This window comes from Eublepharis macularius, chromosome 6 (genome assembly GCF_028583425.1).
Source record: "Eublepharis macularius isolate TG4126 chromosome 6, MPM_Emac_v1.0, whole genome shotgun sequence".
Taxonomy (NCBI): Eukaryota; Metazoa; Chordata; class Lepidosauria; order Squamata; family Eublepharidae; genus Eublepharis; species Eublepharis macularius.
In genome coordinates, this window is record NC_072795.1 from 54,240,678 (window position 1) to 54,267,404 (window position 26,727).

General features: G+C 44.2%; 1 protein-coding gene across 3 annotated transcripts in view; it reads right to left on the reverse strand.

The window, feature by feature from the left end:
• HDLBP (high density lipoprotein binding protein) overlaps window positions 1–26,727 on the reverse strand; it is a 78,618-nt gene that overhangs the window by 34,820 nt on the left and 17,071 nt on the right. For 2 of the 3 annotated variants that reach the window (XM_054982912.1, XM_054982913.1), the window contains exons 2-9: window positions 13,593–13,657; window positions 9,673–9,785; window positions 7,557–7,711; window positions 6,794–7,009; window positions 3,517–3,723; window positions 2,202–2,417; window positions 1,267–1,473; window positions 787–894 (exon numbers count right to left, since the gene is read on the reverse strand). In XM_054982912.1, coding sequence (XP_054838887.1) covers window positions 787–894; window positions 1,267–1,473; window positions 2,202–2,417; window positions 3,517–3,723; window positions 6,794–7,009; window positions 7,557–7,711; window positions 9,673–9,748 — 1,185 coding nt within the window. In that variant the 5' untranslated portion in view covers window positions 9,749–9,785; window positions 13,593–13,657. Of the gene's footprint in view, window positions 1–786; window positions 895–1,266; window positions 1,474–2,201; window positions 2,418–3,516; window positions 3,724–6,793; window positions 7,010–7,556; window positions 7,712–9,672; window positions 9,786–13,592; window positions 13,658–25,657; window positions 25,682–26,727 lie in introns of those variants that run through there. The other variant, XM_054982914.1, reaches the window with a different exon arrangement.

Consider the following 26,727-nt stretch of genomic DNA (forward strand, 5'->3'; position numbering starts at 1 on the left):
CTCTTTGGGTGTGATCTGTCAATCAATTACAGATCCACCTAACAGTAATAGGATCCACACCACATTTTACCCACTTGTCAACAAGGATATTATGTGGAACCTTATCAAAAGCCTTACTGAAATTTAGATGAACTATGTCTATAGCATTTCCCTGATCCAGCAAGTTAGTAACTTTCTCAAAAAAAGAGAAAGTTAGTCTGACATGATTTGTTCTTGAGAATCCCATGCTGGCTCTTAGTAATCACAGCCATTCTTTCTAAATGCTCAAGGGCTGACTGATGATTTGTTCTAAGACTCTTCCAGGTATAAACGTCAAACTAAGGATCGGTAGTTACCTGGATCCTCCCTTTTCCCCTTCTTGAAGATGAGGACAATATTTGCCCTCCTCCAATCTTCTGGCACCTTGTGTGTTCCCCAAGAACTCCCAAAAATAATGGACGGAGGCTCAGAAATTACATTCATGGGTTCTTTTAGTACGCTTGGGTGCAATTCATCTGGCCATGAGGACTTAGTTTCATTTAAAGGAACTGGGTGTTTCTGTAGTACCCCTATGCCGATCCTAGGCTGTAACTCCCCTCTCTCATCATGTGTTCTGTTATTGCCATGTTGAGCACCATTTCATGTGCAGAAAAAGACTGAGGAAAAGTATGAATTGAGCAATTCTGCCCTCTCTTCATCGCCTGTTACAATTTCATTTTCCTGTCCCTGCAATGGGCCTACCATATCATAAGCTTCCCTGGATCAACATTAAGTTCCAAGTAAAAAGGAACGTTCAAAAGCCCATACCTTTGGCATCTGTTGGGTGATTTTGGCCAGGTTTTGTCCTTTCTTGCCAATGATGAAACGATGAAGCCAAGAGGGGGCAGAGACAGAGGAAACTGTGAAACTGTTGGCCTGGGGGCAAGGAGAGAGATTTTTAGTATAAATAGCTATGATTTCCCTGAGCAAAATATACCACCTCAAATCAAGTATTCACTAACCATCCCAACTCCCAACTCTATCAAATATTCTTGTTGCCATATTCTCAACCAACTTGCCAAACAAGAAACTGCAGCCTCCAGCATTTCTAAAACTATTTCAACAATCATGTTAAAGGCATAATAGCAAAATAAGAAGCATCATATTGCTAACTCTAATGGTCTCTTATATGAAGGCTATGTAAGTTCAGGGGTACTTTAACTGCACATAACAGCTTATTTTTCAAGAAGGGAAGGGAAGGGGAAGGGAAGGGACCAACAGGATTGAACAGAACTGGACCCAGATTACTTTGGCATAGACTTCAGTCAGTGCCTGCCCAAGCTTTTCAGGTTCGCCACGCAGTATCACAGTCTCCGAGCTGCTGTCAGTGGGTGGGATCTCGACAGAGACTCCAGTTTTTTCCAAGATCTCCTGCAGGGAGTTCCCCTTGGGGCCGATGACATACTTGTGCTGGGACTTCTTCACCTCCACTGCAATAGTGGTAGTCTTCTTTTTCTGTGCAAGGAAAAAGAGCTTGAATATCAGTCATAAGGAGGAAGGGAAAGAAAGAGCAGCTGGGTGTGCGGGCTGAAATCACCAGAAAGATAATGAACAGTCCCTGCCAAGACAAGAAAAGAGCTGAAGCAGGCAGGCACACATAGGAAATTTTTCCCATGTACACTGTGCAAACACAAAGGTGAAAAAATGGGAGGGGATTGAAAGTAAAAGCAATAAAATGCAGCAAGATTACACCTTCTCTTCGAGAAAGAGAGATTATATCTCTTTGCGGTTCAATACCAAGCTTCCTGTGAGGTTCTTGCTGCAATGATATAATCTCAATTAGATGGCTAGTTAAATAATCAGTGGATTTAAATTTGTGCTAATGACCAAAAATACACTTGTGAAGTAAAAGCCTGGTTGCCTACCATCTCCTCTCTTCCCAAATCACGTAAGTTTAACAATATGCCACAGGGAATGTAACTCTACTTCTACTGCAACAATAGGGCTGAATATCAGAGCAACACTAAAAAGAGATAACAGCAATATACAGCAAGAAAACTTCTGCTACAAATGAAAAAACACTTTCTGCCCCCAATCACTTTAACAGCAACAAAGAGAAAACTGGGCAGAAAACTCCCATCAGCCATCACAAAAGCAGGAAGAAGCCTCTACAGAAGGAATGAGAACAACTCTGGAGGGTCCTGTGGCATGTCCAGCTCCCAATATAAGACTAAGAGCCATACCTTCTCCTCATAGATCTTCTTCACGCGAGCCACTGCTTGGGCCAGCTGCTCCTTCTCTCCGGTGAAGACTATCTCCATCCTGTTGACGCTAGGAGGTGGGATGTTTATGCGAGTCCCTGTCTCCTGCATGATCTCGCTCACCAGCTTGTTGAAAGGGCCAGCGATGAAAGGATGGTACACCTTCTCCACCTCAAGCCTCTCTACTGCACGTTTATCCTGAGGAGATCAGATTTATTTATTTACTTCCACAGCACTGTCTGAGACACCATTAAAAATCACTTGCTAGAATCTATTACCAAAGAATCCACAGTCTTGAACTTCACTCAAATTCCTGTACTCCTCGGCATAATGACGTTCATAGCTCTGCTCCTTCCACATACCTAAATTCTGAAACTTTATTATTGTTCCACAGCCCAAACCATTCAATCTTCAATGGCATCCTTTATAAAGCAGATTAGGCTGTGTCTGGATGAGCATGGCTGTTAGAAATGTTCAGGAGCGTGAGAAAGAAAGGACCTTGAAGTTTGAGGGAAAGAGAATGAAGAGTCGAGGAGCAGAAGGAAACAAAGTTGGTGGGTGGATTAGGTACTTGCACGAGTGTGTGGAGAAAGGAACAGAGAGAAGAGAGTGCATTCCGATTCTGCAGCTGCTGCCATACTTACGCTTAACAGTCAAAGGGAATCAATCAGGAAATGGGACAGGGAGCTTAATTTGGTAAGGGCACTGTGGAGAAAACCTCAACTACCTTATTGGGATGTCTGAAAAGGCCACAATAGTTATCATGGAAAGCCTCACAAAAAGCCCACTTTCTCACTGCAATAACTTAAGGTTGGAGTCAAGTTGCAACCTCTCAATACTTGAGAACCTGACTTCACAACAACGTATTTGCCAGAAACTCTCCGTCTGAGTAACAGCCCCACATTGCTGTGGGAAACAAGTTGTTACACCTGAGATTCCTGAGCAGTTATCAGTATGTGAAGTGAATCAAAGTTTAATCTGAAAGCCATGGAAAACAGTCAGATGCCCAGTATAACTGGACAAGGACTTCCCTCTCCAAAATGGATGCAAGAGTAGAATATATAGAGGTTTTGTAGATTATACATAAAGCTAAGGCCAAAACACCCTGAACATGGACTTAAGTTGAACTTCCTTCCAAGCCAGTATGCAGCTTTAATTTGACAGAAAGAGCTACACAGTGTTATCTACATGACCATATTTGCTTATTAAAGTTGATCACAAACCTGCACTATCTGGGGAACATTACTCCAGCCTTAAATGGTCTGCAGAGGTCATGCTTAACAGCCATGCAGTTTACCTGTTCAGCAGAGATCAACAAGATCTCATGACGAGCCTTCTCAATCCCTTCTTTGGTGCCGGTGATCTTGATCTGGTTGCTGGGGTCATCTGGGCGGGGGATCTGGATCTTAGTGGCAGTTTTGAGCTCTAGGTCCTGCAACTTCTCTCCATTTTTGCCAATGACAAAACGGTGATGCTCCTTGGGAATAGGCACTGTTGCTGAAGCCTAAGATAGAGATGAAGTATTAAGATGGAAGACCAAGACAATTCCACAATATATATGCATCTCCATCTGCTTAGAGATTGACCAATTCAATACAGGACAAAAAACTGCAGCAGGGGCAGCTTCTATCATGAATGATGCAGTGTTGGAAAAACAACATCTACCAGTGTTCATAATTATATACAACTATGAGAGATGGAAGGCCTATCTCATACTGAATATATGTGGTCCAGTTGATAGATTAAAAATTTATATCCATCTTTTCTATAATTTTATTTACTTCATTTATGCCCTACTTTTCTCCCAATAGGGACTAAAGCAGCTTACATTGTTCTTCTCTCGTCCACTTTATCCTCACAAGTACGAGAATGTGTGTGACTAGCCCATGGCAGAGTAGGCATTGAAACAGGGTCTCCCAGATCCTATTCGAACACACTAACCACTACAGAACACTGACTCTTTCAAGGAAATTACAAGCAATTAAAATAAGATTACCAAAAAAATCAGACCATAAAAAACATCAGTGAAGACACTTTCCAGTGACAATGCTACACCCAGGTTTCACAAAACATATTCAGCAGTGTCAATTGGCAAAAAAAAAACATTCTAACACCACTTTCAGTTATAGAATGAGGTAAATGCATACTTGACTGCTGCCCCTAGTTGGGGGGAAAAGTCCATCACCTCTCTCCCTACGTTCCACCATGGAAGCTTCACTCATCTGAACAGGAACTTTTGCAGGTGCCACCTTGCACATGGGCAAAATCAACAACTGCCCATACACATGCATTCTCTGTGGTGGCCCCACCTTACAGAATGGCCTAGCTGAAGAGATGAGGAAAGCTCCCACTTTCCTAGCTTTCCGCAAACAATGCAAAAATGAATTATTCAAAAGGTTTTTTTTTACTCAGATAGGAGGGCTGGGCTTTAAGGAAGTGGTCTGAAAGAGATGCATCAATAAAGAGAGAGGGACCACAGAATTTACTACCAAATTTTATCTGTTGCTTGAAGTACAATCACACAACACTAATATTTCTTGGACTTGTATTCATGATCAAATACAGGTCAGCAAAGTCAGATATTGTCATCTCCCTGGGCCACAACTCCTGGCCCCTTTTATGGCATCTTTGTATGAGGACAAGAATAAAGGGACACGTATCCAGAGGAGTTAGCTGTGTTAGTCTAAAGGACCAAAATAGTAAAGAGTCCAGTAGCACCTTTAAGACTAACCAACTTTACTGTCGCTTAAGCTTTTGAGAACCACAGTTCTCTTCATCAGATGCAAGGGACACATGTATGTTTAGCCTTTCAATGGAAAGGTAGTCAAGTCAGAATGAAGCTATCCATCTGGATGTCCCAAAACACTCTCTTCTGTAACATATACTTTGCAATTAACTTACTGGTTATGACTCAGGTAAGAGAGAGACACTGGAAGTTAGTCTGTATATTAGAACAAACACTGTTTCACACTAGATAACTTACAGAAAATTGCACTAAGGAAACTTCCATAGGCTGCAGTTTGAAGGTAAGAATGCTAATGCAGTTAAGAATGTGGCAAAATAACTTTATTTAAGATGCTGGCAGCTTATATTGCACTTGAGAATTCTTTCAGGAATCATGGATTCCCGAGAAACAGAGCTAAATGTCTAGAGACTTGCAACTTCTTGCCTCTGGGTTAACAATTAAAAGCAGATACACTGCAACAAAGATTCAGCTAGCATAACATTCTCAAAAGTGGTCAGCTTTCAGGAAACTCACAGGTAGGGGAAGAAGGAAAAAGCCCCCAGACTACTACCTGCTGCCCCCCCCACCCAGTGGATTCAAGAGGCACATTACCTCTGAAGTAGAAGTTCTGCCATGGCTAATAGTTGATAAGAGACTTGTCCTGAAACAATCTGACATTCTCTTTTAAAGCTATTTTGTGGCAGTGAATTCTAAAAGTTAATAATGTATTATGTGAAATAGTTTCTTAGATTCAGGACAGTTACAATGAGTACCACTTTAATGATACGGAGAAAAGAGAAAAATGAAATTGTCTACTTTTCTACACTGTTCATGATTTGTATAGATCCCTCTCATATCGCTCCACACCTTTTGTGTCTTTATCTTTCCCTCAAAGAGAAGGTACTACCGTCTCTTGATCACATTGGTACTTCTTCCTCGCTCTCTCAGAACTGTACACAACATTGCAATCTCATGCTGTTGTGTCATTTTTATTTAGCCAACTTAAAGACCCTAAGTTCTCTTTGCTGCTGCCCCTTCCAGGTCAGGCCTAATCAAAGCTGGAAATGAATCAACAGGGTCACCTAGCCCCCAAGCCTTTATCTTGCTACTGATATTCAACCTTGTTTTGGAAAAAATGCAAAGAAAAGCAAATCCACAATTTATTAAAGTTTATTCCTTGCCCAAATTGCTCTTAAGAGGTTTCATATTGCTTTCTGATCAAGGATGGGTTAGTCTAATCTTGCATGGATCGCAAGTCAAGGCAGGAGAGTGCTTAGTCAAAGAATGGACTCAGAGGGCTCTACTGTGCCAAAAAAAGGGAGGTTTAAACAAACAGTGAGTGGACAGCACCAGATGCTGCACAAATATCTGTGCAAGCATGAAGTATCTATGCAAAAGAGACCAACACCCCCATCATTCACTCCCAATAATTACCAAAGTTAAGTTTTCCAAGGTTCTTTAAATAACTTTTTATCTCCTGTAATGAATCTGGGCACATCATTATGTTCATGCAACAATGGATCCCCTCCCCCCATGCTTCTGGAAGGATACTGCTTGCCTTAGTTCAGCAGCTAGCAATGTATGAAGGGATGTTTAAAATAAATAAAATGTAACAAAGTTTATTCTCAAAGTCTTCAGCTTGCCCACTGCATATGTAAAATGCAGTGCAAAAGTGGTGTATGGTGCCACCCCAGGCAGAGTTACACCTTTCTAAGTCCATCGAAGCCAATGAGTTTAAGTAAGTGTAACTTCTGTTTAAGACTGCACAGTCTAAAAGCCACTTTTGGCTTTACAAGCGTTGAAGCCTCAATACCACAGGAAGGAGAAAGGAGAACCAAGTAACACTTGCCTGTGTCTGAAGCCGAGCAACTATCTCCTTCCGAGCCTTCATCACTGCTTCCAGCTTGCCAGAAACCATGATTGAGAGCCCCTGATCTTTTGCAAGAGACAGCTCCAGGTGAGCCCCCGTCCTCTGCATGATGTCTAAGCAGATTTTGGCCTGTTCCCCTTCTCCAAACTGGTTCATGTCTTTGTATTTCCTCTCTTCCAGTGGTACATGGAACACCTGCTCAAGCAACAGTAGCATGTTCAGCCAACACATATAACATTGCTCTCCTTCCACAGTGCAGCTGAGACTATCCCACTACAACGAAGAACCAAGCTGAGCAGCAGATTCCAGGTATAATATCAACAAGATAAATAATGGAGCATTTGGACTTTATCACAAAATGGGTTAATTTTGCAGATTAGAAGCTATTTTCAGAGGTCAACAATTTTGCAATTTACCAGAGGGTCAATACAGCAGCAGCTCATTTCAGGTCTGCAGTGTCAATAACTATACAGGTCCAGATATGAGAATTCCTCACTCTACACCCACAGAATTCTCTGCAACTGCAAGGTCAGATCTATACTGCCGTCCTCTAAGCAAAAGCTTTAAGCTAGCCCAGTTCATTCCTGCTTGCAATGTTTTCTTCCTCACAACAGCATACTCAAGGATTACCAAAAAAACAGCTGCCTTCTCAGTTTCTTTTTAAGGGCTTGATACACATTTCACAAAAGGGCAGAAAAACAAGAGTGGGACAGAAGAGGAGAGGAATCCCCCTTGCACTGACCTGAGTGATGACAGAAGCCTTGATTGGCCGGATTTTGCTCCAGGCACCAGCGGGTTCCTGGGCTGGCTCCAAACACACGGTTTTCTCAGGGAGAGGGGGGAAGGCATCCTTGTAAGTTGGAGGGTCATTCTCTTCTTCAGCATTTAAAGCTGCAACTAGAATGTAGTAAGCAAGGAAACAAAGAACGATTTCAGTACTCATCAGCAGTTCTCTCTCCCTTCCTAAACTTTTAAAATCAAACTCAGTTTTGGTGATAGAAAATACAGTCTGTAAGTTACTTTGCCTAAACACAGATCCATTACGATAACTGTACCAAATAAAGCCATCTCTTTGTTAAATCAACAATGACCATTTCTATTCAAGAAATATGGGAAGTTGCAACTGCTGCAGAAATCTGGGTTACCCTGTTCTGAGAAATCTACAACTATGTATCGAATTCTGAACATGGCCCCAGAATGTGGATCAAAAACTCTACACAATGGGGCCATGCACAGACAAGAGGGTTTTTTCTGAAAACCCAGAGGGAACCCCAGGTTTCCAGAAAAATCTTAACACTTAAAACCCCTGGGCAGGGATTTAAAATTCCTTGAAGTTAATGCATCTCTCTCTTTCCTTCCCCAAACTCCGTGCGGGACAGAAGGCAAGCAAGTGGCAGAGGCCAGACAGAAGTGGTGGCAGTAGTATCTTTGCTTTCCCCTTCCTTCTCAACTTGCTGGCCCAGTCCTTGCCCAGGAGAGAAGGCAAGCAAATAGGGGCCACCCTGAGCTGGAGGCTTCCTCTCCACCCTGTGAAATCCTTGAGGGTCCTTGCCAATTAGCCTTGAAGAAATGCCAGGTGGTCAGTTCAATCACCTCTAATGTCATAACGGCCTCATCTGAGAGTCAATTCCAAGCTATTTATTGACATTGGCTAATGTGCAGCAGATCACTAACTGCCTCCTGAAGAGGCAAGTTATTTTCCTACTGAGAAAGATCTGCAGCTATCAAACTAATCAATTGCTTATTCTGTTAATATTTTCCTAAAGAGGTAAGGCTTTAAAGGGTGCCTCCACCTCTGCTTCCAATCTGACGCTACAAATATACTTTGAAAAAAGGAAGTAGGTGGCCAACTAATTAGGTTGGAACCAAAGATAGCTCTTCTACTGGTGTAGTGGACCTGCGGGAGGAAGTGCTGAGTCCCTCTTCCCACAGCAGACCCATTTTGCCTCCCATGGTGTTCATGCGGATTTCCTGACCACCAGGAAGATAATTTCAGGGTGCTCAGTGGGCTGCAGCCAGAAGAAGAAAAGTCCTGTTCCACAAGCTTTGCTTCACTGGCAGTACTTCAAATCCAGTTAGTTAACTTGGTCTTAAAAGAGTTTCATACCACATATATTTAGAATCCTGTAGCAACTGAAACACCCTTGATAAAATGCCCTACCACCTCACTGTCCTTTCTGAAATCCATTTACTATTACTTGCCTATAACTTTAGATCCCATAACTTATTATATTCTGTGGTAAGAAGTTTTTTATTCTTTTTACAGCAACTTTAGACAATCAGAGCAGCAGAATATTTATACACTGAACATAAATTTAAGACTTCAGCAGTTAGGGCTTCTGCTCAAACAACATGTTTTGCTTAACCAGAGCAACATTAAGAGGGACAGAGCAGAATATTTCATCATTATTTAGGTGACTGTGCATGACAGTGTGAAAAGGCTGCAGCTATCATACAACTTAAGTTTAACTGAATCCCTTGTTCCAGGTTAGGATATTCTACAAATGCATTGGCCCCACATTATCCTGTGTGATCTAGATGATATAGTACACCACATGGAAAGCAAGAACAAAGTGCCCAACAGCAAGAGATGGCTGCAAGCAACTGCTTAGCAAAACTAGCAGAGAGCATTTGTTGAATCGCCAAACTGTATTCCTAACCTCCTCTACCTTTGTATTTTGTTGTTAACCCTAGCTATGCAAATACAAAATGTATCAATCAAGCACTGACTGAAAGAATATGAGGCTGACTCCCAGAAAACTTGTGAGAAGAGCTTAGAGCCAAGCAGTAAATCAATCTCAAAGTACTGAGAAACAGCAGAAGTAGTACAGAACTGACAGCCATTTTTACAATCTTACCTTTCACTTGCTGCTGAGCAAGCCCACTGCGATGTTCAGCAAAACTTTCCTGGGTCAAAACTGCCACGGAGCTCATGGTCGATTTCCCACCCACACACAATCCGGGTATGCCACTGACAGTAGGAAAAAAGGGAGACTGATAACTACCAAGAGAGAATGTGTGTGTGTGTTGCTTTTTTTGTTTTAAGATAGACAGGGAAAAGCAGATTATAAAGTTCAGTGGCACAATTGGTCTCTTGCCTAGCAAAACCAACAATTGTCCCTAGTTGGACAGAGAAGTGGCAGTATCACCTCCTGGCCAAAAGAGCCTTTCCAAGGGCTGCAATGAGTATCACAGTAATCTTTCAAGGCAGCCCAGGAAAAAAACAACACATTTTGATCACAGCTGCAGTGCATTGTGTTCGTCTGGTCAGGCCTGATTCAGATACAGGCATGCACTTAATAAGCCCTAAGCATCTAGTTAGTGTTCCTATATTAGATCATTTAACTCCTGGCAAGAGGTACACCTCAGTAAGTTTTTATGTTTGTTACCAGGAATACTACACAAGTAAATGCTATTATATAATCTCTGCTTCCATTCAAAACCTTTATTAAAACATGGTTATTTAATGTGCTTAATATTGGTTAAATCAACAGAATATCACACCATCCATCATTACTATATAGATCATTAAAGGAGAGCAATTACATGAGTACAAGAATGTATCTTATCACAAAGATAAGCAGGTCCCAAGTAAAGAGCCCCTTCTAAGATGAAGCTCCTGATCAATCGGCTAACAATAGCTAATGGTCCTGCTTAATAGGGGCACACATTCTTGGCTAACTAATATCTTATAACTTCAAACACCGTACAAGGATATCTATACTTGTAATATCTTCTTGAAATATATGAAAATTGTAGCTCATTCTTGCAACTTTTAATATTAAAGTCCATGTAAAAATAATGATTACAAGTTTCTCATACATATAAATATCTTTTTGGTCCTCAACCAATATACCCATCCTTGAATCATTACTTCTGTGAAGTTAGACATTCCTGCCATTCTCAGGCACTCTGCACCTGGGGCCTCAACACATAATATCTATTGATATGGATTAAACGGCTGTTCTCGTCTACACAAGGCCATACTCTTGTGTTACTCCTTTGTTTCATGCTGCCCTCCAAGCTTGTTATATTCTGGGCCTCCACACTCCCTTAGTGGCACATCTAGCTGTGGGGCAATCTATTCATGCATGCAGATACATCTTCTATGATTCTCTTTGTCAAATCCAGCAACACTTCCCCTATATTTCTGGCTATACCCACCCGTAACAACTGCCTCTGGTAATTAGTCCTTGAAGGGTGGGAGAAGTGTCTCCAATAACACCATAGCATTAATCTTCCCCACTAGAAATAGAAGCAAAATGCCACTGCCTCCCCCTTAAGAGTCCTGAAGGATATGACAGACCGCTATGACCGCATTTCCAGTAATGTCAGTACATGCAGCTAATGCTAGTATTCTTGGCCTTCCAAAATATAAAGCAAAAGGGATTTTATCTCAGAAAGTTGTTGGCTAGAACAATGTCTCTTTGTTATGGATGCAACTCTGATCCATACCACATGCAGCCCATGTAGGAAGTTATTCCATGTAGTATGGCACAGAGGACAATCTCTGGTTTGTGAAGTTCTCCCCTCTTCCCCACACCCCATGTTACTGAATCTTTATTGTGAACCAGGCTCTATGGATATAGGGATTTATATGCATAAAAATGCAATTCAAATTCAAAATTTTGTGCGTGGAGGCACAGAATGCCTGAACCAGAGGATAATTCCAACAGCAACAACGAACATGCCAGAGCCACTGTATTAACACCAACCCATACAGTTGTAGAAGATCCTATTGCCTTACAGATTTGGGTATTATCAAAAGTTATAGCCTCTACCATGGGTTTTGTTTCATGAAGATTAATAACAAAACAACACTGACGTATTAAAGCAATACTTTGAGTCAAGACCTCTCCCACAAAATGCCATATTTCATTAGATAATTATTCACCTAGACCATTAACAAGTCCAAATGGCTAATCAAAGATATGTTAAAGTACAACTGTCTAGTTTCTTGTGAACAGCTGATATTCACTTCCTGCTTCTGACAATAGGAAATAAATTATTCCTGGAGGAAAGGATAAATCCCCCCAGCCATCTTGGTTAATAGACCTGCCTTTCAAATTCTGGAATCAGATTTAAATCAGATTACACAAAGATAACTTTCCAATACTGCACTTGGCACAGGCTGATTTTGTGTTGTGTGGAAGGTACTTCCTTTATAACCTGCTCCTCGGATGCCACCCAATATAATTATTAGCATAGATACATAACCCATTTTTGCTACATTATTACATACCTCTTTCCTGTTCGCTCTTGTCTTCCTTCATAGTTAATTCAGATTTCAAGAATCCATACATAATTTCCTCCCTTGATCTCTAAAGTTACCTTTGCTTGTTTTACCCCTACTTTGTTATTGCTTCATAGTAGGTTATTCAGGCTCAGGCTACCAAGAAGCTGTATGTTTTCTGTGCTTGCTGTCCTCCTTGCCAGAATGATAATTCCCAGCTTTAAAACAGTTTTTGGCACCTGTTCTAGACAACTATACAGGCTTGTAGTTGCAGACAGACTTTCACTTCTAGTATAATAGCTAAGGCATTCAGTACACTTTTAGCCTCTTTTTGAAAGCTACAATCCTTGAGCTACGGTTTCTGCATTCAACATAGTGGTATAAACCGTATCTTCAACAAGAACTTTTTTTTTTCTGCAATAGTCAAGCTAGACATCTAAACAGAAACTATAGTACAATAAAGCAGTTTTCAAACTTCGGCAACTCAGGAATACCCATTTTGATTTTTATAATTTCATGGGCCCCGCCCCCCAAGCTCTGCCCTCCTCCTAAAATAAACTGGACAGTGTAGCATGTTACGCATGCCTCACAGAGGTCTCCATCCTCCAAACAATACAATACGATCCACACCAGCTACACTCTAAAAGTCTGAACAAAGTTTTTTTTTAATTTTCTATACAGGGCCTATGAGATCTCAGAACAGCACATTCTAGAGTGCCACAGCTCAGAAGGCACTGACCTAAGTCCTAATCAATATTATCAGAGAATTGGAAGGGACTTTGAGAGGAGACAGCAAGAAACTTGCTGATGGTAACTTCTAGCTAAAAGTGAGATGAACACTGGCAGGAAGGGGCCTGGAAAAACTTCCAGAAGTTGTTCATGGCAACAACAGATGGCTAAGATCACACACCAACAGGACTTTCAATATCCAGCAGAAAAATTCCATTCGCTATTATTGTCTATACACACAGAGTGCCACTCTAGGATGAAATCCTTTGAATTGAAAATAGAGTGAAAACTATCTGAAGTAACTGCAAAAATTAGCTGAAGTAATGACGATTAATGTATTATGATATTTTCTCCTTGGTGCCACTCAGTCACTGGAGTTCCTAGGACTGAATTACTGGATCCTGATAACTATTTGGCACATTTTCTAACTACTACACTGTAGTGATTTGGATGCTAAGTGACTGCAGAGTCAACTCTGAGCTCCCACCTTCAAATGAGGGGCAAGCTGATTCCATTGCCTTCCTCTGAGGCAGAGAATCCCTTCCCATGCCTAGGAAACAGAGAGGTCTCCATTTTCACATTAGCCAGCTCAATGTGAGAGAAGTTCAACTTCTTTGACAAAGAGGTGCAAATCTCCAAAGGGTAACCTAATGGAGCTCCAGGTTCTGAGGCCCCAGTCTGAGAAACACTGGCATATAAACATGATTATCTCACAGGTACAAAGGAATATTAAACATGACTGATGGGCACCTCAAAAACCTAATGGTCAGATGGTCCAGGGCCAAAACCCAACATATAAAAACCTGTTTAACTTACCAGCTAAATGGTCAGTAGCCAGAAAGTCCGTCCTGTGAACTGCCTGTTCGTCAGCCTGCCAGCTTCTGTTTTTTTAGAAGAGAGGAGAAAGTTACTCAGCTCTAAAGAAAGGCTCTAAGTTCCATTATAAATAGTATGATTTCGCTGTTTGGAGAGTCCCACAGATAAACCTAAGCCAGAATATCAAGTTTATTGTTTTAAATGCTCAACTTTTAACTGAAATTTACAATGCAATTTAAAATAAAAGCCAATATACATTAACTGAAAATCAACAAAGAAAAAAGTCATAAATCAACCCAACTCCAGCACTTCTAGCAGAAAGGACTAACTTTTTTTTAAATTAAGGCCTTTCTAAATGGGTCAATAATGCAGCTCTGGCAAGCCTGCCTGGAGAGGAAGTTCTACAAACAGGGTCAGGGTAACATGAAAAACACACTGAATGGGTAGGCAACTGCTGTTTGCTTTTTCACTGTAGCAGCTCAAACTGTTGAAGAGACCAACTCCACAGCTGCAGAGGACTGTTTGCTCATCACAGACTCTAGTGGTGTGCAGCCCATACCCAAACCTGCTAATATCCTGAGACTGTATCCAAACTTTGGTCTATTTTAAATTATTTTCAGTCTGTCTTTCTCACTGACAATCAAGACAGATTATCTAGTGCAGGTCAATATGACCAAAAGCTAGGACATCTGATAAACAATACAATAAGGTATGGCTTGCAAAAATCTGAAAACAACCATAAATTTGAAGACAAACAAATCTGAATCTAGAGGTGAAACGTTGCCCAAGAAAGTGGGTAAGTGGGAATGCCACTCATGTGGCATACTAGTGACAATATACAATTAATGTATCTTATCAGAGGTTGTAACAGTCTTGAATATTTGATTCGTTTAGAAGCGAACTTTTTGTTGTCTTAATGCAAAGCCATACATTAACTGCACTCTCTCAGGTTTTATCACAAGGAAAATCACTGAGCATTATAGATTTCTTATTTTCTTTGTCTGGCTGCTCCACTACAATTTTGCACAAAACTACAGCACTAGGTTGAGAAATAGTAGATTAAGAGCAGATGTAGGATATGAATTTGAAATTTCAAGACTGCAAAAGCATCTCCATCTGTGCAATGCAAAGAGTTGCAGAAACTAACCAACTTAAAAAACCTGCCAATAAAAACTGACATCAGTCAGAAGATAGGAATGTAATGGAGCCTGGGCGAAACAGGCACTTCCTTACAATCAGAGGCAAAGCACAGAGGTTTGTGAAGTCAGCCCCTGGCAATTCTAGGCTCAGACAGACACACATACAAACAAACAATGTATGACGTGTATGACGTGTGAGTGTGTGTGTGAGTGTGTGTGAGAGAGAGAGAGAGAGAGAGAGAGAGAGAGAGAATGAGAATATACACTCGTGGCTGGCATCTTGAAAATTCTACAATGCTTCTGTATGAGAGAAGAGCTCCTATCCTAAGAGACTCCCCCCCTCCCCAGAACACAAATAAGTAGGCAGCCTACAGATTGTCCAAGTAATGTTTCTCAAAACATTCCTACTGGATTTCAGTAGGAGTCAGGTGTAACTGCAAGCACCTGTGTCACTGGGAAAAACTGCTCAAACCTGCTTATGCACAGCAGCAGCAGCAGCGAGACAATGTCTAATCAGTATTTATGGACAGAGCCACCACAGACTTTCAATACTTCAGGATAGAACCCGTCTCAAGCAAAAGCAACTTGAAAGAAGATGGTACTGCTTCCCTTTTTAAACTAAGTATGACATCAACAGTGTTGTCATCCCTACCCGCTGTGCTTAGTACTCCAGAATTTTTTTTTAAAGGAGAAAGTGTGGAACCTAAAAGACATCACTTTCTGGGCATGATTCAGGGAACAGGAGGAAGAAGAGGGATGAAGACTTAATCCAAACCCACAAATCAAGTCTGTTATATCACATGTTCCACTAAGAAGGACTGTTGCCCTCAAAGGACACACAACATTGTGCTTAGATCATTCATGGATGGGTGACTGGGACTGGTATTAGCAATAAAAGAGACAGGATTTTGAAGATAAAGAGATACAAAACAACCACTGCAACAACAGGTTTATCACATACAAAACTGGGATACGCTGTATTTTTCCCACCTGGACTAAGCCAAATTAGAAAGAGCTCAGACTTGTGCTCTGTGACAGTCAGTGCTGAATGGGTCATGTCACTATTTTTTCAAGATTCTCTCAAACAAGTGGGATTGGCAAGAAATCACTGTAGCATCTGCAGAATTACTGAATAAAGTACTGTGCTTCTACTGGTGCTTATGGCCGCTGCTCATACCTAAACAGCATACAACCTGAATGTGTAAGTCTGCAATGAGATGGATAATAGTCAGAGAAACAGGGCTCACTGTACTATACGCTTTCTGGTATGTTTCATCTATTTTAAAAATAGTTCAACGGAAGAGACCCAGGCACTGCAGGCTAGCCAGTGATCAACAGAGAATTGCAAATACGAACAGTTGTGCAGCGTTCTTCTTACCATCACAGTCACCGGTATACTAATACAGGACAAAAAAACAGTGTTTCTTACCAGTAACTGTTGTTCGTCGAGTATCTTCTGTGCAGACACACATTGGGACTGCGCATGCGCAGGCCGGCCGCGGAAAGATTTGACTAGCTATAGAATCATGAAGAGGGGGACGCTCGCCGGTTCCGCGCGTGCGCGGTTCCGTTCCCGCCAAAACCGGCATACTTAAGGCGAGCGTCCCCCACATTCCCTCAGTTCCCCTGAGCCGCCGGAGGCCAAATAGTACGAAACAGCACTCACAGCGGGGCAGGAGGGAGGGAATGTGTGTCTGCACAGAAGATACTCGACGAACAACAGTTACTGGTAAGAAACACTGTTTTTCGTCGTCGTCCTTCTGTGCAGCCCCACATTGGGAGTATAGCGAGCTACTCACCAATGGGGGCGGGTGTGAGTGTCACTGAAACAACGAGTGCAGGACAGCAGTCCCAACTGCCGAGTCACGTCTCGCATTCACGTCCACAGAGTAGTGTTTGATGAACGTCGAAGGAGACGACCAGGTGGCAGCTTGACAGACGTCCCGAAGCGGAACTCCTCGCAGGAATGCAGCAGAAGCAGCTTGCGCCCGGGTAGAGTGGGCGATCACGGATAAAGGACACCGCACACCAGCTTTAGCATAACAAAGTTTAACGGCAGACACCAACCAGCGGGAAATGGACTGTGGGGAAGCAGGCAGACCCTTACGGGGTCCAGAATAGCAAATGAACAATGCAGGGGACTTCCTACAAGTTGCTGTTGCATGCAAATAAAACAATAAAGCACGTTTCAAATCGAGAGTGTGCAAGGCTCGTTCCCCTGGGGAAGAAGGGTTGGGAAAAAATGTAGGGAGGATAACCTTCTGTTGCAGATGAAACTTGGTTACCACCTTCGGGAGGAACTCCAGACTAGGGTGCAGGACAACCTTATCAGGGAAGAACTGAAGAAAAGGGGGATCAGCCCGAAAGGCAGAGATCTCCCCAACCCTTCTGGAGGAGGTAATAGCCACCAGAAACACCACCTTTAATGTCACCAATGCCAGCGGGCAGGTAGCCAGTGGTTCAAAGGGCGGAAGCATCAACTGTGCCAGAACCAAAGGTAAACTCCACTGTGGAACCGGGGGTACCCTGGGAGGGAAGGTTTTGAAAAGCCCCTTGAGAAACTGTTTGGACAAGTGATGGCTGAACACGGTTCTCCCATCAATCCGCTCATGAAAAGCGGAGATCGCAGCCAGGTGGACCTTAATACTGCTCACAGCCAGACCACGTGAGTGGAGATCCACCAGGTAATCAAAAATTAAAGGTAGGGGGCATACAAAAGGGGAAGCCCCTTTGGGAGCCAACCAACGGGAAAAACGGGACCACTTGCGCTGGTAAGACAGCCTAGTGGAGAGCTTTCGTGAGTTTAAAAGGATCTGCAAGACCTCAGCAGAGAAGGTCACTCCGGGGCCAGCAGGAGCCAGGCCGTCAACTTCAGAACCCCCACATTGTGGTGCCACACACCGTCCCGCAGCAAGAGGTCCGGGGCGGTTGGGAAGGGCAGGCAACATCCCTTCGAAAGGGAGAGCAGGAGGGGGAACCATTCCTGGCGAGGCCAATATGGAGCCACCAGGATGCAGTGGGTGCGATAAGCTCGAATCCTGCAAAGAACCTTGTGCAGGAGCGGGGTTGGAGGGAAGGCATAAAAGAAGCCTGGGGACCAGGGTATCTGGAAGGCATCTCCCAGGGATCGAGGATCCACCCCAGCCCTGGTGCAAAACTGCGGGGCCTGTCTGTTGGAAGCCGTAGCAAAGAGGTCTACCTCCGGAAACCCCCACTGGCGGAAAACTGGAAGGAGATATTTGGGCTGAAGGGACCACTCGTGCTGCGGGAGAAACACCCTGCTGAGGGTGTCTGCGGACACGTTCAGCTCCCCCGCGATGTGAATCGCTCTGGGGTAGACATTGTTGTGGGCCGCCCAAGACCATAGTCGTGCGGCTTCCTTGCAGAGCCTGAGTGAAACCGTTCCCCCTTGCTTGTTCACGTAGTAGCAGGCCGTCGTGTTGTCGGACAGGACCTGGACCCGCTTGTTCCGGAGCACATCTGTGAAGGAAGCAAGGGAGTACCGGATTGCACGGAGTTCTAACACATTGATGTGCAAGGAGGCCTCAGAGGGCGACCAGACATCTTGCACTGTTAAAGAACCACAGCGGCCACCCCAGCCGAGGTTGGAGGCATCAGTGGAGACAGTAACGTCAGCCACGAAAGTGCCAAATGGAGAGCCCCGGGATAAATTCTCAGGGAGGGACCACCAAACCAGGGAGCGCAGCACACCCCTTGGGATGGAGAACTTCCGCTGAGGGGACATCAGAAGAGGGTTAAAACGTCGAAGGAACCAGGTTTGCAGGGGCCGCATATGGAGGCGTGCCAGAAGCACTACACTCGTAGTGGAGGCCATAAGCCCAAGGAGTGTCTGAATAAGTAAGGCCGTCTGGTAGCGATGAGACAGGAAATAACGCACCAGAGAAACCAGGCGGTTTAAACGGTCCAAAGGTAGGAACGCCCTCCCTAAAGAGGAGTCCAGAACTACCCCAATAAACCGTATCGTTGGCGTAGGCAAAAATATGGACTTTCCGAAATTAATGAGAAGGCCCAAGCTATTAAGCAGGGAAGTGACAAGGGAGAGCTGATCCCTGAGCCCAAGGGCAGATGGCCCAACCAGGAGCCAATCATCTAAGTAGGGGTAGATGACACATCCTTGAGAGCGTAAAAAGCCCACCACCACAGCCATACATTTGGTAAATACTCGGGGGGCGGAAGCCAACCCGAAAGGCAAAACAGTGTATTCATAGGCCACTGACCCACAGAAGAATCTGAGGTATTTCCTACAATCCTCACGTATAGAGATGTGAAAGTAGGCGTCTTTCAGGTCAATAATGGCCATCCAGACTCCAGTGTCCAAAAGCTCTATAACCTTGGACAGGGTGAGCATCCTGAATTTCTGGGTCACAAGGTAGGAGTTGAGACCCCTGAGGTCTAGGATAGGGCGAGAACCACCATCCTTCTTATCCACTAGGAAGTACCTAGAATAGAAACCATAGGGAGAGGTGGAAAGATCAACCACACGCACAGCACCCTTTAGAAGCAACTCCTGAACATTATTATTCAACAGTGAACCAGAAACAGGTGTATAACGAGGGGGCAGAGAGAGTGGGGGGGTGCAGGTGAACAACAATTTGTAGCCATGCTCTACAATAGACAACACCCAGGAGTCAGTAGTGATAGTCCGCCAAACGGGCAGAAACGGTCGGAGCCTCTTCCCAAACAAGGGGGTCTGGCCAACATCCTGGGAGGCAGGCAGGGCAGCGTCCAGATCTAGTCAGAAGAGCTGCTTCGGACCCGACGCCGGACCTTTCGGGGAGCGTTGAGGTCCCTGTTTCCCTCGGTTCCGAGAAGACCTTTTAGCAGCACCCTTCTGCGAACCGGAGAAGGAACGGTGGCCGTAGTAAGTGGAAGAATAGCGGCCTTGGCGCTGGTGGTAGGGCTGGGAAGACTGGTAGGGCGTTTGGAAGGACTGGAACCGAGGAGCACGATACCTCGAGGCCGACTGGTCAGCAATCACGCCGAGGGACTTAGCCGTTTGGTGATTTTTCTTCATGAGGGACAGGGCTTCATCCGTCTTCTCCGAAAATAAGAGGCTCCCCTCGAAGGGGAAATCTTTAACCTTCGTCCGCTTATCCAGAGGCAGGGCCGTGGAGCGGAGCCAAGCATGCCTTCGGAGGACCACAGAGGAAGCCATGGAGCGAGCCGAACAGTCAGCCACATCTTTCCCGGCTGTCATCTGCTGTTTTGCGAGCTTCACAGCCTCAGCTTGCAGAGCCTTGACCAAGGGGCGACTGGCAGCGGGCAAGTCGGCAATGTAGGTTGACAGTCGGTTCCATAGGAACAGGTTGTATGATCCCATTATCGCTTGAAAGTTGGCGATACGAAAAGCAAGGGACGCGGAGGAGTAGACCTTGCGACCCAGGGCATCCAGTTCCCGGCCTTCTCGATCCACTGGAGCGGATTGTGAGTTTCGACGGAACCGAGCGTTGACCTCGTCGGCGACCAGGGAAGAAGGCTTCGGATGGGCGAAGAGAAAAGGACAATCCTCCTGCTTCAGCCGATAACATTTTTCCAGGTTCCGAGCAGTCGCCGGAACCGAGGCCGGTGCTTGCCACAAGTTGTGCGCGGCATCAACGAGATCCTCCACCGGAGGGAAAGCCACAGATGCCGAAGAACCAGAGGATAGCGCCTGGAGGACCTTACTCTTGTGCTTCGTGGCAGAAGAAGTGACATCCAGCTCCAAAGCTTCTGCCATTCGGATCATCTGCTCAGGAAGCATACGATGATCTTCGGTGGGAGAGGATGCTCTGGACTCACCGACGGCGTCGTCAGGGGATGGATCCCACGCCAGGTCGGAGGAAGCTTCAGAGGGGGAAGCCAGACCCTCCTCATCCTCGGAACCGGAGAACTCCGGCACCTGCGCAGAGGCAGATGGCATCGGTTCCGCGCGGGAGACCGGAGGCAGCGTCGGAGGAGCGACCGCGTGTCCTGGCTGTCTCACGGACGTCTCTGGCACGGCCGACGAGAAGGCAGGTACCGATGGGACCAGGCCAGCGCGCTGGACAAGCGCCGCCGATGACTGGAGCCAGGACACGAAGGATGACCAGGTCGCCACATCACCTATGCCCGGGAAGTTCTGCACCGGAGGCAGCCACGGGGTCGGAACCGAACGGGCGTCCGGGACCTGCTGTTGGGACCAGGACGGAACGGACGGATCAGTAGAGGCAGGAGCGGATGGCAAGCCATGTTCGAAGGCCACGATCGGATCCGGGAAGTTCGGAACCGAGATGTAATCATCCTCTATATGCGGTGGAGGCGTGTGCGGCGGCGACGGCGTGTGCAAGGCATCAGGCGAAGGAGCTGAAAGAGACGCCGGCACAGGCGAAGGGCCGCGAGTGGCGGGAGCGGAGATGTCTCGTTTGTGATGCTTCGAACGAGACTTCGACTTTTTTGCCGGGGGCGCCGAAGCAGCCCGTTCCACAGCGGAGCGCTCCGCCGAGCGCTTCTTCGGGCGGGTAGCACCCTCGGTCACAAGGGGGGTAGCCGGTACCGCAGCCGGTTCCGAGGGGGTCGGATCCGAGGAACCACGAGCCGGGTCAGACGAAGGCCCGGGAGCGGGAGAAGCGGCCGAACGAGGCGCATCCTGCTTACCCGCCTGATCTTGGGGTAGAAGGTTAGACCCCCAGAGGAAGGCCTTCAGCCGAGCAGAACGGTCGTGGCGGGCCTTGGGTGTAAACGACTGGCAAATAGCACAGCGCTGAACAATGTGCCCTTCCCCGAGACAGAGAAGGCACAAGTCGTGCCCATCGGAGTGGGTCATCTTCGTCGAACATTTCTGACATTTTTTGAAGAGGGCCATAGTGAGAGTTGGAAAAAGAACGCTAGCAGGACCAATTCCGACGGCGGCGAAAAAGGAACTGAGGGAATGTGGGGGACGCTCGCCTTAAGTATGCCGGTTTTGGCGGGAACGGAACCGCGCACGCGCGGAACCGGCGAGCGTCCCCCTCTTCACGATTCTATAGCTAGTCAAATCTTTCCGCGGCCGGCCTGCGCATGCGCAGTCCCAATGTGGGGCTGCACAGAAGGACGACGACGAACCTACAAGTTCCACCATACCTGATCTGAAGCCATACTAAAGAATATCAGGTTCTCTCAGCCATCTTTCTGAAAACAGTACAAGTTTAGATATTCTAAGCTATAACCTGAATTTGTACCTGCCTGAAAGGAATGTAACCTTGTAGCACAGCTGCTGGTTTCACTGAGCCCATAGAAGCTGCACAGATTTGCATGGTAATCAACACCAGACACTCAGGACAACGTTATTTAAGAGAGAAAAAAATCCCCTCTGCAAGGAATTACTGCTTCATCACTGGCACAGGAAAAGAAGAGGGCTCACAAGAGTTCATGCCAGGGCAGAAGTGGAAAATGTTGGCCAGGAGCCGAGAGAGAGAGAGAGAGAGAGAGAGAGAGAGAGAGAGAGAGAGAGAGAGAGAGAGTATGTACACACACACACACACTCTATATGTATATATATACTCTTGCTTAGTAAGAGTGTGTGTGTGTGTGTGTATATATATATATGTATATATATATATGTATGTGTGTATGTGTATGTGCATGTAAGAACCTTGCTTAGTAAGAGTTCCCATATATATATATATATATATATATATATATATATATATATATATATATATATATATATATATATATATATATGTATGTATGTATGTATGTATGTATGTATGTATATATATATATATATATATGTATATATATATATATATATATATATATATATATATATATATATATATATATATATATATATATATATATATATATATATATATATATATATATGGGAACTCTTACTAAGCAAGGTTCTTACAGCTTAACAAACTTCAACATGAACCCTCTCATTTTCAAAGCGTTTCTTATTACAAAACTATGTAAGACAACACACCAAAACCTGGGAGATGCAGTATGTGAAGAATAAGAAAACAGCAAAGAAGGGACAGGAAAGCGTAGCCACTGCAGTGAAGCAAGAGTGACAGAGTCAGTCAATCTGGGTTCCCAGTCATGCTTCTCATACTTCCTGCTTGGGTTTAAGTAGGGCAGGACAGAAGCCACGCAACAGATCAACCTTTATGCCCCTACAGGATGGGTTCTATCTGAAGAAAGAACAGTGACTGGGCTCTGAGGCAACATTCATTGCTCCTCCTCACTTAAAATCTCTCTTACTATAGCACAACGTGAAATGAAGCAGGAAGCTGAAGCATGAAAAAAAAAAACCCAAACTCAAAACCCACAAAGCAAAAAAAAGTTACCTAACAGGAGGCTCAAGATTCCCAAGCTTGATGATGATGTAGACCAGTGTTTCTCAGCCTATGAGCCTCAACCCAAAAGTGGGTCATGAAGTCTGGTGGATCCAAGGCTGATTTGTACACACACGGCTTTATTCAAGGGGGTCACCATACCAATTAAATCTGGACTTGAGGGTCACCATACCAAAAAAATGCTGGGAACACTGATGTACACAAGAGTTTGGATCCTTCCTAGAATTACCATAAGCATAAGGGGGAGTCTCCCCTTTCTGAAACAGCTTGAAACATACCCTGAAAATTTGGGGGGGGGGGGGGGATCAGAGGTCTTCCATCAAAGGGAGTCAGCCAAAAAAACCCCAAAACAAACAAACAAAAAAACCCCTCCCTGCACTCACAAAAATTCATGGGATCCAAGCTACCATTCATCCTTGTAAGCAAACACAAATTAGCAAAGAAAAGACAGACTGAATGGCAGCATGGCTCTAAGCATCACAGGGTAGATGAGTCAGTAACTCCCGGCACATACAGCAGCATGTCAAAGCATTTTACTGTGTCACTGAGTCACTAGCAGCACTGCTAGGGTTCAAGGTCCTCCCAGTGTGTCTGGCCAATTATCATCATTGTCTTTTCTTTACTATTTTTTGTCCACCAGCATCTCCAGACAGACAAGAGGATTTTTTGGCACTTGACCCCAAAAAGTTTGCTTGCCCCAGGGTAGATGTTTGGCAGTATGTTCACCACAAGGACTAACAGGAAAAGCAACATTTGTAGCAAGAAACAAGGGAGGGGACACATTTCTTGGACTAAAATATACATTTCTTTTTATTGTTTTTATTTGAAGATGCAGTTAATGTTATTGTTACAACCATCCCAAATATCTCAGAAGAATGTCAGAAGATAACAATCACAAGGTAAGAGAGATAATTTAGAAGCAACTTGGTTTTGATTAGTGGAAGTCATCAGTTTTCTTTTGTATGATCCACCAGAAATGGAGAGCACGATACTGCTTGCTCGAGGTGGGGGTGGGGGGCGGGATTGAATATTTGAAAGCCTGCACAAGTGTGTCTCAGTGGGAAGTAGCATTTGGAATAGATGGCCAGTTTATCCAACATCGAGAGCCACAACAAAAACACATCATGAGCTAGTGTGATTTTTCTAATGAAATTAATCCTAAATCTGCAACATGTATGTTATATGCTGACAAGCTGCTTCTGACTCATGGTGACCCTATGAATTAACAATCTCTAAAACATCCTATCATTACATCTCTGTTTTGTACACTTACTGTGAATTAGCATTCTTTGTGGTGCTGTGATAGGGCAGTCTGCTACAGCTAGGAAAGTGCCTCTCACAGTCTGCAGGCAGGGTCTTTAGGGTATGACTATGCCCAAGGGGAGGGGCTTCTAATAATCCTGATCATATCCTATAAGAGTACCTCTAGATAATGAACTTAGAGAACAGAAACTAAGCAAGCTGGAAAAGAGACAAAGCCATCCCAAGATTCTTGGATCCTGGATTCTAAAATACCATATTCAGAGCTTACTATCCTTATGGGTGGAAAGAGACTGCCCCACCACAGAAAAACCCAAGAATGAAAATCCATGGGTATGAGAACAAAATTTCTCTCTCTAGCATACTTCAGTCTGCTGCTGCTGGGATGTTAAAAGCTGCACATCCCCAAAGCAGGATATAAACCACCTAGTCTAAAAATGTAGTATGGGCTAAGGCAAAGTTTATAACAGCTGCTAAAGGTGTGCACCAACTTCTAGATATTTATGCTACAAACGAATCCAGTGACAGGAAAGATCTGTACACTGCAGAGATTTCTCACACACCCTCCAGAAAGTGTTCAATAACGCCCTTCAGGGGTCTATCCATTTGAATTGGTAGGCATTTGTTATGCACTCCCTTAATCCACCTATCATTTGTGGACACTAATACCTAGGGGTTCAAACAGTGCCATTCTCAAGGATAAAAGGGGTTGGCACAAAGTGTTGCCAAGTCAATTCCTTCAGTTCAGCGAATAAGAGGGTCAGTCCTCAGGACCACTATATCCTACTGGAAAATAACCAAATCTTTGTTTAGATAAAGAACATCCAACCTTGAACTTCTACAGGCTGACATTATGCCAATGAAGAAAACTAACTCAACTCTCATTAACCTAAGTAGTTAAAACTGTTCCTTAAAAAGATCTGATTTAAAAACCACATTAAATTCCCATGTGGAAAATCTATGAATTGTAGGGGAGTTCAAAAGCGAGACTACACTGAGGAACAATTTAAATATGTGGATGCTGGGGAAAACTTTTATTCTGTGTACCTTCAACAACGACTGGAATACCCACCCCTTGCATTTAAAAAGTCCTTTATCAAGGCTAGACTGTAAGAAATCCCTTACTTGCATCTACTGACTTAGAAGAACACCAGGATGAAAAATTTGGCAGAAATTACCATATACTATAAGATGATGTCTTTCAAGAAACAGTAAACGTTGAATAGCTTCTTATGAATAGCCTAGCTCTTGCAACTGAAGCTGCAGCATATCAACTGCAGCAGGTCTGGTTGGGGACCATCAGGAAGCCCTTCTCAGTGGGTTCACAAAAGCCTAAAGACCCTACCTGTTAAGTTTGGGAGGCACTCTTCTAGCTGCAGCAAACGCCCTACATCTGGAGGGAAGAAAGCAGAGAATTTGTGGTCTTTGGGGATACAGCTTCCTCAGGTATAAAACCAAACACACATTCTGTTCTTTAAGATAACTGATCACTTCATTGATCAGTTTGTCAGCAAGGGTCAGCAAAGAGAACAGAACATTTATTATGCTTAGATACTCATTCTCCCATAATCCCTAAAGGTAGGAAAATAGGTTGCGCTTTCTGTCTCTAAGGGGAAAGAAGTATCTGCCCGATCACTTAACCACTGTTACAGCAGCAACAACCCCAGTTTACCACAAAATAAAAAGGGAATTTAAAAAGTGTACAATCCAACGTACACACAGTACAAACAGATAATCAGCAGCCTCTAGACAAATGGTTAGAATAAGCCACCCTGTCCCTGGGAGATAAGCACAGAAGCAAGAAAAGCCCCATAAAAGTGCAGGACAGTCCAGGATATCATCCTCTTCCTCAGTTAGAAAGACGCTTCACAGGAAGGCCAAATGTTCCATTCTCATTTAAGGAGAGGACAACATCTTGCTTTGCATGAGATGTTAGAAAGCCCACTTCCAGCAGGGCAGGAACACCTAACATCGGCTACTCAGGTCCAAAGGCTGTGTCAATTTTGTACTGTCTAATAAATGTAGATAAAGGCCCATGCTGCTGCTTTACAAATCTGTTAGTATTGAACGACAGTTAAATTTCTGACACAGCATGTTCTTCTCAAGTAGCTGTGCAACACTGTGAGTGAATCCATAGCATTCTAATTCTCTCCTGGAGGACTCTAACCAAAAGACTGGAGGATGGTAGACATATCTCATGCCATCACTTGCCTGTGAAGAGTGTGTGTGTTCTGTTCTCGAGATGAGACATCTTTCATGAGAAACATCAGCTGGCAAAGGCTCACCACATCTTGCTGATGACTTATTTCTTCCACATCACCTAATGCAAGTGCAGTTGAATAGTCTGAATACAGATGCTCTTCAAATGGTTAACATGGCTTTAAAGACTTATTTCTTTAGCAAGGCTGGCCATGT